This window comes from Cololabis saira, chromosome 18 (assembly GCF_033807715.1).
Source record: "Cololabis saira isolate AMF1-May2022 chromosome 18, fColSai1.1, whole genome shotgun sequence".
NCBI lineage: Eukaryota > Metazoa > Chordata > Actinopteri > Beloniformes > Belonidae > Cololabis > Cololabis saira.
The window spans coordinates 31336581-31351674 of NC_084604.1; the positions used below are offsets into that span (position 1 = coordinate 31336581).

Sequence of the window (15094 nt, forward strand, 5' to 3'; positions counted from 1 at the left end):
TCCACTACATGTACCCCACAAGTCCCCTGACCACGAGCTGTAAATGTTCTCTGATGAAGTCGTGATAGAACGAGACAAAGGTCGTGAAATACACCGGCTTGAAATTCAGTTTATTCCAGCAATTTAAAACTACACTTTCATAAGATTGAGGGCTCGCAGGAGCCAGGATAACGGTCAACAGAGGGAAGATTATTTTGAAATTCAGCCCACAAACATATTCTGTTCTGCTACAGACCAGAGACTGTCAGCTCAACCTGCTCGATCCCGTTAATGCCCACCTCCCTCGAACGCCACACCAGCAGTCTGTGGTGCAAGATTAGAGAGCTCACCGACATAAGAGTTGTTTTTTTGTTTTTTGGGTTGTTTTTCTCGCCAGCTGCTCTCGACACCAGAGTAGACTTTGTGCTATTTTCACACAGTTCCCTGTTGTCTTTTCAAACAATGCACATCTGATGTATTGGATGCACATTTTTGATTTAAGAAGGTTTTTTCACCATTTCTTTCCACATCAACCGCTTGAAACCAGATTTTTAAAATGAAGGAGACCATGCATGACAATTAAAGAAAAATAAATATTGCTATAACAACCTTACTTTGTACTGGCGAGCCCATCGCAGAGCCACAAGCGGATGTCAGATTGTAAATATTCAACATAGTGGATGTTTATGAGATGAGACTCAGGCCCCGTTTACACGGAGCAAAAACTGAGGCGTTTTCATGCGTTTTGGCCGTTCGTTTACACGAAAACGGAGCTCAAAGTCACCAAAAACAATCATTTCTGAAAACTCCGGCCAAAGTGGAGATTTTCAAAAACTCAGTTTTCACGTTTGCTTGTAAACGGAGGGAAATGGAGATTTAGGCTTCAGAACGTCACATTATGCAACAGAAATGTCACCAGCATCATTTGTGCGACCTGTGTTTACAATTTGTTTGGCCACCGTCAATATTTTATTGTATTTTACCTGTTTTATATTCTAAAGTCACACTTAAAAGTAACTCCACTTCTCTGTCACTCCAAACGAAAGACTCTCATTCCGCCTTGGAAGTAACTGGCAGTCAAGGCTGATTTATGGTTCCGCGTTACACCAACGCAGAGCCTACGGCGTAGGGTACGTGGCGACGCGCACCGTACGTAGGCTACGCCGTCGATTTAACGCAGAACCATATTATTCAGGCTTCACACGTGTCATTTGTTGACGTTTTTTTCCAGGATTCCGATTGGCTAGCATGACTTTATGCTTCTCGTTACACTGCCCCCTGTGGGTTTGGCTGCTCATAGCACCTTAACAGCGTATTCATGCGGGTTCGTGTAAACGAGGATATTTTTCAAAACGTAGAAGGGGAAATATCCTTTTTTGTAAATACCTGGCTATGTGTAAACGTGGCCTTATGTGGCTCATGCTTTCTTCCAAGAAGATTTTATCACACATCTCACACTTAATATTCCATAGAACGATCAAGATGATCGGGACTGTTGGAATGAGGGAACCGGGCCCAAAATGGGCTCGGATTTAATGGAGTGTGTGTGTGGCACATTCAGGTGTTCATTATTTGAATTTTGAGTTTAGCTGTGTTTTAAAATGGCATTGAGCGGTTTCCTGTCCTCTTTTTTTTGTATTTATATACTCTTTCTCCTTTCTCTTTTAAAAAGGGCAAAACCCCATCAAACAAACTCATTCATCCGAATCAGGATTTAGAAAATGTACCGGCCTCGGTGTCCTGTGAAGGTTAGCGCCTTAGCTATGGTGGTTTTATGTAACTATTTTATCTGCCTTTAAAGTCTTTGTGCGGGTCACCTGAGCTGAACTTCACCTCTGCGGCTCACGGTCGACGGTGTTGAATAGACGGCACAGCTCAGAAGGACATTAACTGCTGATCATATGTAACATTCTGCAGCAAAAAGGCAGCACATCAATGTTATCTGTGATGAATCTGGCAGCTTTGAAAAGAAAGAGATAGTTTCCCTATTTTAGTGTTTTACTGCTATTTATTATTTCTGATTTTTTGCTAAGTACAATATGAAACTCTAACTGTGCCAGTTAATATAACTTAAGACTAGAAATACTTGGCCATTTCATTTTATTGATTACTACAAGAGGGGGGAAGTTAAGACAGAATAGTTATTCATTACAATAAATTGCCATCTCCAGTAAAAAAAATGTAGAAGAGCACACATCCTAGTGACGACTCATAGTTGGTTCACGCGTTGGCACAGATTGTCTCGTCCAGCTGTTTGTCCACATGTAATAAGTGTCATTTCCGCCGCACAAGCTTTTGACACAAGTCAGCTCAACATTACAGAGCAAACACTCAGCATATGGTAGAACAGAATGTTTTCAAGATGAGAATGTGTTTGTAAACCCTTAAAAGGATAAGAAAGTCTGCAAATAAGGTCAGCTTTGTGCCTGCAGCCTTTTACTGAGCTGTTATGAATCATTGCTTTGGTTATGCTGTTATAAAAGGATTTTAAAGAAATCAATTAAGCCCTCTCTGCTTTATGTTTGATGTCTCCCACCCAGAGTTATCCATTTCAGGCAGTCTAAGTGGGTTAGGTAAAATGCTTCACCACACATAACACATTATCAGGAAATAGGTCCATTTCCCAGATTACTTTGTGCATTTTAGAGAATTTCTGTTTGTATTTCAAGAAATTGCCTATTTAAATATCGTCCTCAATGTAAGATCAGTCAATGCAAAAGGTCAGTATATCTTTTTATCTTTAGCAAAAATGAACATTTCAAAAGCCGCGCACCACTGCAGACCATGAGACTGAATCATTTCAAGAGTTTCTTTCTGTTTGGGAAACTATGAGTCTGTTTAATTAACCTTTCCTGCCTTTGCTCGACTGCAGATTAAAGCGTTTTCCTTCCCTCCCCTGCACTGTTTAAACTGCATGAGCAAATCTGTCACCATCACCTAAGAGGGCTTATGTAACACTTGTTGTACAGTGTGCTGTAAACACAGCTGGTTCTATACAGCGAAGCAAGGTGCAGACATTATTTATCCGCACTTCTTATTTTCTCCCTGCCTTTCTTTTTTTGTATGTTTTTTTTTCTTATTTGTCTCATTGCAACGCGGAGGCCGCCTGTATGGCAGTATCATCAGTTACATTACTCAGATTTAACTACCAATAGAGTGTGACTTTCTGAAACACATTATCGCAACACTAAAAGATAAGGCATTTAAAAATGAATGACGTTGTTTAATCACCAGCACACTTTCACTTGCCTTTCTTTGTTTGTCTTTGGCTTCTTTCCCCCTCTCAGAACGATTTTATCAGCTTGATGACTGAGTGTGCTTTCCCCCCCCAAATCAGAATATTGTATTTTAAATAGCTTTCTTCCATGTAAAGACCCAGCGATCTGCAGTAGGGAGCTCAAAGCACCATTAAGTTGATTTATTGTCTAAAATGCAGAACAAAGCACGCTCTGTGTAGTGTTGAGTTTGACTTGATGGCAATGGTAATTATGAGAATTGATCAAATCAGTCAGAGGCTGAATGAAACCCCAAATCTTATGGTCTGTTTTCATGAGACGATTACGTCTAGTAAGTTCTGCTCAGTTGGCTTTTCAGATATGTCCAGAAGTTTTGGGATAATGACAGTTTTATGATTTTTGCCTTCATGGCACAAAAAAAAAACAAAAAACAAAGATGTGATCAAAACATAGACTTTCAGCTTGAATTTAATTTAATACAAATATTTCATTTGTAATGCTGTTTTCAGTGGCTCAAAATTATTTGGACCATTGAGCAGAGGTGTCAAGTAACGAAGTACAAATACTTCGTTACCTTACTTAAGTAGAAATTTTGGTTATCTATACTTCACTGGAGTAATTATTTTTCAGACGACTTTTTACTTTTACTCCTTACATTTTCACGCAATTATCTGTACTTTTTACTCCTTACATTTTAAAAACAGCCTTTTTACTCTATTTCATTTCAAACAAAAACTATCCAGTTAAATTGCTCCATCCGGATAGAGTGAATTTGGTTGTGGTTGTTTCAGATGTTCTTGTCCAGTTTTGTTCTTACATCCGTTCCCTCAGATTCCTGCAACTAAACTTGGATGTACATTCCAATAAAGGTTAGGATAAATGATAACATGCCTCTGAAGTTTGACTTTTTGCACCATTACTTATAGGCAACTAGTCATCATATCTTCTGCTCCCTGAAACACATGTTAATGCTCAATAGTACACATATATGGTTCTTTAATATATTTGCATTATACTAAGATGCATTCATTTTCAATGGCTTTTGTCTTTATTGGCTTTTTTCCCCCTTACATTACTTTTACTTTTATACTTTAAGTAGTTTTGAAACCAGTACTTTTATACTTTTACTTGAGTAAAAAACTTGAGTTGATACTTCAACTTCTACAGGAGTATTTTTAAACTCTAGTATCTATACTTCTACCTGAGTAATGAATGTGAATACTTTTGACACCTCTGCCATTGAGTGAAATGAAGTCAGTGGTGTGGTGCATCTCCTCATTCACTCAAGAGCAGGTCCGGAGCCGACGTCAGGTAATGGAGCTACCAACATAAAGTTCAAGTACATTCAGTGCAAGTAAAGGAGGCCATCACAAGGCTGAAAAAACAACATTAATCTATAAGAGACATAGTAAAAACCTTAGATTGTTGCCAAACCAACAGTTTGGTACACTTGTGAAAAGAAACAAAGCCCACGGTGAGCTTAACATCAAAAGACCTGGAAGACAACCAAAGAGGATGATCAGAAAATCCTTTCTTTGATGAAGAAAACTCCCTTCACAACATCAACAGAAGTCATGAATCCCAGGGGGAATACTGCCGTATTATCATCTACAATCAAGAAAAACACCTTCACTACTGTAAATACAGAGGGTTGAAAAAGGGTGAAAAACCACTGGTAGCATTCAATAGAATAGAATAGAATAGAAGACTTTATTGATCTCCCAGAGGAGAAATTCAGTCGTGCAGCAGCCAAAACACACACACGCTTTATACAAAAAAATTTAAAATAGAAATAACCAATAAATAGTTAAATAATAAAAAGAGCAATATAAAAAGTAGAAAAAGAGTATGTACAAGAGAGAAAAAAAATAGTAAACACCAAAAAAATTGATAATATTTACAAAAAAGAGCAAGGAATGCAAGTTTTTAAAAGATCCTCCCATATTCTTAACCAACATAAACCATGATGATGGGAAGAGAAACGTTTGGAGAAGAAGGGAAGCAGCTCATGATCCAAAGTATATGTCAAACATGGTGGAGGCGGTGTTGGGGGATTAGCATGTATGTTTGCCAGTGGGACAGGTTCACGAGAGCTTATTGATGATCAGACCACTGACAGATGTACAAGATGACGTCTGAAGTGTATAGGGCTGTACTCTCTGCTGACATTAAGTCAAGTGCTGCAGAAATGACAGGGGGGAACCTTTCAGGCAGTTCGATAATGTCCTTAAACATACAGCAAATGCAGCTGAAGAGTTACTGAAGGCAGAACTTGAATATTTGTGTTAGGGCTGGGCGATATGGACCAAAAGTCATATCTCGATATTTTCTAGCTGAATGGCGATACTCGATATATATCGATATTTTTTCTGTGCCATAATTTTGGTTTCCCCCAAAGCATTATAGCATAGCATCTCTGTTAGCTTCATTTTTTTCTGAGGCAAACCCTTAAAAAAACAGTCAGTTTTAATACAAAGCCTCGTGCCAAATGTCACACAGGTTCCTTTATTAACAGAGGTCTGCACAATATCAAAATGTATAAAACAAATGAAATAAAAATAAACTGCCTGCTTATATAGAATAAAAATGCTTCTTGAATAAAATAAAACAAATATCCCTTTCCTGCATAACAATTAAATTAATAAATAAAAAAACAATAACTCAGGAACATGCCAGATTCTATAAGATGGAAGTTCAGATCTTTGCAGCGAGGGAGTGGTTATATACAGAGATGAATGCATTTGCATCAGAGTATCTCCTTCCACACAGAGACAGCCACGCCATGTAATGGAGCGCAAGCTGCAAATCTTGCATCCAACATGCGTCCAGCACGAGGCCTGATCACACATATGGATAACACAGGACCAGCTTTTCATATAAACTGGGTCAGAGAAAGTAAAAAAAATAAAATAAAAAACTATATATTTGCAAAATATAACACCAAGTAATCATCATTTTTTTAAATCAGTTCCTCAGTGGTCAAGTCAGTGTTGTGGTCTGAACCCAGCAAAACATGATTTTCCACCATTAAACGCAAACGTAAAGTAAGAAAGGTGAATTCAAATACGTTATCAATAATTAAAGCTGCGTACGTTTTCGGATTAAGGCTCTAGCCTAAGTTGTAGCTTTTTGGGGGTTTATGAACATAACTAAACCTCCATACATGGAATCGGAGCCTGTCGGTGGTTCTGAAGGAGATGGGATTTTAGATCGCCAGCGAGCTTGGCAGGTGAGACTTCCAAAAGCATCTCTTCCTCACTTACTGGTCTAAGATTGAGGAGGAGGAATGAACCATGCAGAGGAGTAACAGCAAACATGAACACTGCTGAGGTCATCGAAAACGGCTGCAATTGTATAAACAATATTTTTGTGACATTTCTTTAACTAAAGCTGAAAGTCTACACTTTGACAAAATCTTGATTGTTTTATTTCCTGCCTATTGTAGTATTTATATTTAAATGCAAAATCATGATAACTGTTATTGTCCATGTATGTATTTATCGCTCACATAATCATTGACCCTCTTCTGGTTAGACACTCATTATTACAATGTTGTTCTCATGGAAAAGGAATGTATTTTAGTAAACACCGGTGTGTGGAGTACTACGAACAATATTTTTGATCATGTGTATTTAGTAAAACCAGTGACAAAATAACAGAATAAAGGTATTTGAAGACAGAACCTTTGAGATGATTTGTGATGTGAAGTTCACAGAAGTTTAAAACATCTCTTTAATAGTGGAAACTAGATAATTTTAATGTCAGACTTTCAAAAAATACCAAACTGAAAAGAGCCTGAAGAGGAAGTTTGGGCACCCATGGTCAGCTAGGTGTTACACTTTCTCTTGCAGGGAGGTCTATGCTCACTCTTCCTGCTAAAGGTCTCTAGTTTTCTGACACTTTTGGACTGTTTTGATGCACTGCTCCTTTGACATCTGTCCACAAATTTTCAATGATTTTTAGGTCATGAGATTGCGCTCTATTTGGGTTCATCCAGCCTGAATTCTGAGGTGTGTGATCATAAACATGTATTACGTTATCTTCTTCTTATCTTCCTCAGTTCTTTTTCCTTTCCAAAACAGTGTGACATTTGCTTCCAAAATGAGGATTTAATTCCTCCAGCTGGTGGAGCTTCTGGTAAAATGGCGTAACACAAGTCTGAAGCAAGATGTTCAACAGTTCTGTCCTTCTCCTGAAATTCACAGACCTTTCTCTTAACATGTCTTTATTTATTGCAGGCAGAAACCTTTTTTTTTTTTTTTTTTACTAATATCAATAAGACGATGGAAAGGAATTATTATTTTTCACATGGATGGCTGATGAAGGTTATACTAATGGAGGTGGCGTTGTGCGGTAGAACAGTACAAACGGTACACCTTCACTCTGTATGAGAAATTATCGTATGGCACCTTCTGCAAAAATTCCCACAATATCTTTATATATATATATATATATATATATATATATATATATATATATGTGTGTGTGTACATTTTCTGAGTCTTCAAATTTCAACTGCAACTCCCTTCTTGGCCTTCTTCATGCTTTTCAAGGACGCGGGGAGGCTGGAGTCCCACCCAGCTGTAATTGGGTGAAAGGGGGGGTTACACCACGAACAGTTGCCAATTTATCACAGGGCCCTAACCATCCAGTTAACATAATTATATTTAGGACTGGGAAGCAAGTAAAATAAAAGCACTCTGAGTGCTGTGCAGAGAAGTCTGCGACTGCAGATATTTGGTGTAAGTTAGAGCTGGAGCTTTTATAAGACCTTCAAACCTGCATGTGTGTTTCTCAAAGCCTGTGTTTTATCCATATTCATCATAACACGATGCGCGTCTCAGTTTTCTTAATTCACGATCAGTTGATTTTTTTCCAGTTTCTCCAGTTGCCTGACGCACATAAATTACTTGCTGAATCTCTGCACGAGTGCATCAAATCCCAACGCTGCTTTTGTTAGCGCTAACAGTGGCAGCTGTACTGTCTTTTCATGGCCGTTTAATATCATGTGCCGTGGGTATTGTCATCCTTCAATAAACAAATCCAAATTGCAGAGGGACGAACACCACAACATGTCTTTGAGTTGAATTATTATTCCTTGCCAGGAAGGTCACCGTGTAAGCGTGTTTCTGGATCTTGATTAAAATGCTGTGTTGGGTTTTTCAGCTGTCAGGAATAAACTTACACGCTGTGACTGGAAAGCTAAAAACTTGAATGTTTTTATTCAGGCCATGCCAGATTTATGGTGGGAAGAAAAAAGATCCTCCCAAATTCCAACAAGGTAAAACGCTGTGAAAAGAAAAGCCTGGTGAGGATTACTGGTCGCCCAGAACGAGCTGTGTGGAATAGTTTTTACTGGCAGACAGGCGTTAGGACACCGTTGTGTTTATTTGAAAACAGAAGGGCTGCACTTTTATTTTGTAATCCCAAAGCTCACATCAAGTGGTATTATTTTCTGACCTCACCCCTCATTGCAAAACATAAATGACCAATTCTAACTCTATTAATTATTACTGGCATTATCATGATATATTGTTTCATATTATTATATTAAAGTTATGAAATCTCTTGGCATGTTAAACTATAGTATTATATTGTAATGTATAATAGTATGGTGATATAATTTGGTTATATGTTATAATATTTTATACAAATTATGTTATATTAGGATATTACTATATTTATTATGCTATATTTATATGATATCATGCTACACCACTCTATATGAAAATTGTTTATTTGTTCACTCTCGAATCAATATTCTCAATTTATGTACCTATTTTCATCACCTTATTTACACTCAAACACGGCACGCACGCACACACACACACACACACACACACACACACACACACACACACATACTGATGCTGTCTTTTGTCATCGTTTGCACTGTATGTTAATAAATAAAATAAAGAAAGAAAAAAAAAAAAAAAAGTGGTATTATTTTCTCCCACAGAAAACACTTCTTTTCAACTGCTGAAACACGTAGTATCTAAATACTCTAAATATGAAGTGTATATAGCCTGATCTTTTTTCATTTTACCTACTTATGTCACCGTTTTCACATGCTTGAAAATGGTCTAAAACGATATTATTGTCTGCTATCGCTAGGTAAGGCCTACCCTCCAGAGTTCTACTATGACACCTACAGCCCTCTGTGGCAGAACAGACCCAGAGTCTACGGTTTCAAGCTCCAGTGGACCCAAATGAACCCCAACGCGGTGGATCGCATCGTCGCCTACAGACTGGGCATCAGACAGGTAGGACTGGAATGAGCTGGTACCTGCACATTTTTTGCCCTTTGAAACTGTTTATTGGACCTTGGGAGCGGCAGTGGCTCAGGTGTTGGAGCAGCTCGTCCAATGTTTGAAGAATTGGCGGTTTCGAACCCCAGTCATCTGTCATTGTTTCCTTAGGCTTCACCCTTCAGTGTATGAATGTTCTGGTGGTGGTTGGAGAGGCGGTTGGCATGGATTGGCTGCCACGTTTCTATCAGTCTGCCCCAGGCCAGCTGTGGCTACACGTGAAGTTTACTGTCACAAAGTCTGAATGAGGAGTGAGTGAGTAATGGAACCATTGTGAGCACTTTGAGTGTCCTCGAAAAGCGCGATATAAATCTAATCCATTATTATTATTATCACCTGTCGTGCTGCTCCTTGTTTATATTCCCTCTTATGAAAGAAAGTACGTTCAAGTAGTCAGCCGTTGCATTTACTTGGTTACGTTCACCGCCGCTCAGTTTGGAGCCCGGTCGTATTTTGATTATTACAGGTATGCACCAACGCAGCGTCTCCCTTGCTGTGCTTGGAGAAGAGCGGGGACAAGCTGTGCCGTCTCAGATGGAAAGTAAACTTTGTTTGATTCCATCTTTCTCACTAGTTGCCTTTTTGGAGGAAAAAGAATCACAGAAAAGGTCTGAAAAGTACAGTCACATTACAGTCGCATTGAAGGAGGAATAAATCAGGAGTTGCAAGAATTAAGTCATGATTAACAAGAATGCTATAATAACGTGATGCAAATACAATCACAATTTTATGAAATAAATGCAATAACAAAAAAAAAAAATTCAGCACAATAATTCAGATTTTTTTTTTTTTTTTTGTACATTTCTTTAAGTTTGGATGCCGGTGTGCCAAAAGCTCACATGTTGTACACTGACTTAGTTCTTGTGTGCAGGAAGAGGAGAGGGACCACTTTAACTTATGCGTGTAAACATTTACATGACTTTTGAAAAAACAAATATAAATATATAATATATTGCATTAGTTTTAAAATAAATGTAAACATTTAAGTCTGACTGAAATAGAACTAAACGGAACTTTTCACCGTCAGACCTACACACCCTGATAATGTAGTTGAATACAGCGTCTTCTCTACAACACTGTATGATCCCATCGAGGGCTTTGACACAGATTAATAGAAGAAGCTGGTAACAGAGAAGAGTAAAGTAAAGCGCACAGGACAAAATGTACAGAGCTGTAAGTCTCTGCAACTCACAATTCACTGTTGTTCAATTTGCTTCTGCCAGCAAAACCAAAGATTTATCTGTTTCGGTGTGTGTCGTGATGAGTGGACCGGAAGAGCAGAATACTTGTTGAAAGCAGCCATATCACCACCTTTCATGGCAGAGGCTGTCCTGATTGGTCAGTAAATCGATTCCTAACATGTGCATGTATATAGGGACCAGGAAAGGAATCTGTTTAAATGGCCTAGTCACATTGGTAACTACATCTGTAATCACATCTGTAGTCACATCTATAGTTACATCTGTAGGTACAACTGTAGTCACATCTGTAACTACATCTGTAATCACATCTGAAGCTACATCTATAGTTACACCTGTAGCCACATCTGTATCCACATCTGTAGTCACATATGTAGGTGCACATGTAGTCGCATCTGTAGTCACATATATAGTTACATCTGTAGCCACATCTGTAGTCACATCTGTATCCACATCTGTAGTCACATCTGTAACAACATCTGCAGTCACATCTGTAGGTACATCTGTAGACACATCTGTAACAACATCTGCAGTCACATCTACAGTCACATCTGTAGCTACATCTATAGTTACACCTGTAGCCACATCTGTAGTCATATCTGTAGGTGCGCATGTAGTCGCATCTGTAGTCACATATATAGCAACATCTGCAGTCACATCTGTAGGTACATCTGTAGTCACATCTGTAACATCTGCAGTCACATCTACAGTCACATCTATAGTTACATCTGTAGCCACATCTGTAGTCACATCTGTATCCACATCTGTAGTCACATATATAGCAACAGCTGTAGTCACATCTGTAACATCTGCAGTCACATCTACAGTCACATCTATAGTTACATCTGTAGCCACATCTGTATCCACATCTGTAGTCACATCTATAGTTACATCTGTATCCACATCTGTAGTCACATATATAGCAACATCTGCAGTCACATCTGTAGGTACATCTGTAGTCACATCTGTAACATCTGCAGTCACATCTACAGTCACATCTATAGTAACATCTGTAGCCACATCTGCAGTCACATCTACAGTCACATCTGTAACAACATCTGTAGTCACATCTGTAACAACATCTGCAGTCACATCTGTAGGTACATCTGCAGTCACATCTGTAGCTACATCTGTAGCAACATCTGCAGTCACATCTGTAGCCACATCTGCAGTCACATCTACAGTCACATCTGTAGCTACATCTGTAGTCACAGCTCCCCCAAATGTATGTAAACATACTGAGAGTGAGAGGACAGGGAGCTCTGCAATAGCAGATATCACCATTTTTTTTTTTTTTTTTTTGCGAAAACTTTGTATGTATTGTTCATATTTTTTGACTGTTAAAAATATATCTGGGCGATAGCCAATATAACTAGGCGGGTCATTTTTTAAATAAACAACATTGTTATTGCTAAATGAAATATAATATCCAATTTTAGCTTGTTCTCTCTTGTGCCATTCCATTAAGAGACCTTCATGTTGTGTTGTTTTTATCATCCGTCTCAATACGGTTTTTGAGGCTGTAAAAGACGCTTTGTGGTGAATCAGTAATTCGGAGAACTTCTCAGAGCCAGTTTGCTGCACGTGTTAGGTTTTTGGCTCTCCGTCAGAAGTGAAAGCGGAACCCTGCAGCAAGAATTAACAAGCATAGCCCCTGTTTTCTCTGCTTCTCCAGTAAACTCAACCAATGTCAGACAATGATGGATAGGATGGTTATATTCTCTATTTTGGCTATCAAATTGTGCTTTCATGTCTCTGTCTCTTTCCTAACCTCATCCCCAGGTTCACAAAAACATCTCTGTTGTAACCACAGAAATTCAGGTTAATGTTGATTTTCCATCTCATCACTGTTGCAGTTTTGAAGCTGTTATAAAAATAAGGGGAAAAAAGAATATACACCCCCCTGCCCCCCTAATTCTTTTTTTAAAAAAGGTTCGATGCTCATATCATGTCATTCTTCTCTTCAGATGTGCTGGTCATGAATAATATAATACATCTTTGTTACACACAACCTGAAGGAATGGAAGCTTGAAAACACGTTTCAGTCCTGTTATGCTTGTGCAGTGACTTCCTTGTTTGGGATCTGGGCTGGTTGGTTAAAAATGATGTTTCGCTTGCTGAGCACACGTTTGCACTTGCCAGGCATGAGTCTATAAACTTGTGAGGAATATACATTTGCTTTCCTATTTTGAGTTGGTGCTGCAACTCTAATGTCTTCCTTTGTGCCAGAATGGATAAACTGTAATTCAGAAACCACACTCACATTTCAATTTTCTCTGCATTTGTTTATTAAAAAGAAAACATCCCTGCTAGAATTTATTTAAGCAGTTTGTGAGCAAATTAATTTCTTTCCACTTATTTTTCTTGAATTCTCAAGAGCTTACATTTTGTGACCATTATTTCCTTCCTCCGAGGCATAACAGCCAGTCTTCAAGCATCTTACAAAAGAAAGAAGAAGCTTCTTTGCGGCATTCACTGCACACGATGCCCTCTGTGATTTATTGTGTCCCGGTGTTTAGTATTGATTAAATCTGATAACATTCCCTTGAATACCTTATTGAATTAGAGTTCAGAGAGCAGAAGTGTTAAAGCAGAAAGCAAAAGGAAAAGAAGAGGAAATGAGTGGGAGTTTAGATTTTTTTTCTAAATAAAAAATGCAGCGATACCCCCAGACTGACACTAAAAGAATGGTGCAGTAAACAAAGCCTGACACGCAGACTACATCACTTCAATCTATTTATAGATCCAGAAGCAGCTCCCCTGCCATTCCCAGAGAATTATGTTCATTTTCTCTCCCTGCTTCTGAATGAATACTTAGAACCGGCAGACCTCATGCCTTTGTAATGGATGGCTCTGCGTTATCGTCCAGTGCCCTCATGAGGGACGGTCTGGGAAAGAAAGGGGGGGATAATGGGAATGAAGCTGTAGCTGAAAGGCATGAACCAGCCAGAAGCACAAAACACATATCAGCACACCTGTCAACGATGCGATGGAAAGCTGCGACTTCTGCCCTCGTTCTGATACTGTAGCCAGACTTCAAAACCTCCTTATCTGTCCAGCAGCGTGATTGCCTGTCTCTGTTTTTGAACAGATAGGCTCACTTTTTCAGCCCTCATACATTAGTATGTGTCAGAATATTAAAATCCCCTTTTTTTCTCTCAAATCTACACCTTGAAATTAATATAAAAAAGATGTTTTGGCAACCTGCATGAATTATTTTACAGCCTCAGTTGACAAGTATCTTGGCTTGTCTTTTTCCCTTTTTTTAAATTTAGAGCTAAGATTCTCCCAGATCTTGTTGAGAGACTCCCTAACATCCTTTTTCCGTGACATCCTTGGGGTTCTTGGGTCATACAGGCACTGTTCTGATGGCAAAAAGCACTTCTGGGGGAATATAGGTAGGGAATTCAATTAATCTCAAAACATGATTTTAATCCAAACAGATGGAGAGTTGATGAATTACTGCTTTGACTCACAGCGAAAATAAATGTTTGTTGGAAGATATACACGTATGGATATGTAGTTTCCTCAGCAGAGCAACGGAGTGATGAGAAATTCCCTACTTTCTTTAAATTTCTCTGTAAATGTTCAAACACGTTCCGGCATGAACAGAAGCCACTAGAGCCATCTCTCTCTGAATATACGTATGTTTTCCGTGTAACAGGTTGAACAGGTTTTGTTGCGGTCGCAGCAGAGAAAACGATGGTGCCATCAGTAATGGACATTAAATCAACACGGCTGGGATCGTGGTTTGTTTCTCTGGTTTTACTGATGCAAGAAATTGACAATGGGAAACACAGAGAGTAAATTTAAATGTCTTCCCCCAGGTTTGACAGTATAGACGTCGATGAAATAATAAACTATGACGACTCGTTGCATCGGATTGCTTGACAAGATCAACGCCACACTAATGCAGAAAACTGTAGAGCCCATTTTTTGGGAATTAGCGCCTCTAGCCGTCAAACGGTATATTGTATGTAATGTATGCATTGCATATTTTGGGGGGAACTAGAACAAAGCAGGATACGCCTGGCAGCCATGATGTGTAAGACACATGTGCAAATCAATGGAGCCTGATCACAAACAGAAGGAAAAAGTTTTGCTTTTTATGTTTCACGATAAAAATATGAAAAATAAAGGCATAATCTTGCTTCAAATGTTAACAAAAATGTGATCAGTTCACTTTTCATTTAAAGGTATTGTGACATGAAAAACACATTTTTCTTGATTTTTTGTGTTTTGTTGGGTGTCTTGACATCAATTACACCCAAAAAACAACTTTTTATTGTGTGCTTTCTGGGATTTTCCGCATAACTATGCAAAAACGGCGCATGTGGTTTGGTGGCGGGCCGTGACGTAAAGGCCCGCTAAA

General features: G+C 38.7%; 1 protein-coding gene across 2 annotated transcripts in view; it reads left to right on the top strand.

The window, feature by feature from the left end:
* mdga2a (MAM domain containing glycosylphosphatidylinositol anchor 2a) overlaps positions 1–15094 on the top strand; it is a 269982-nt gene that overhangs the window by 204268 nt on the left and 50620 nt on the right. For both annotated transcript variants that reach the window (XM_061746664.1, XM_061746665.1), the window contains exon 11: positions 9330–9478. In XM_061746664.1, the coding sequence (XP_061602648.1) occupies positions 9330–9478 (149 nt within the window). The remainder of the gene's footprint in view (positions 1–9329; positions 9479–15094) is intronic.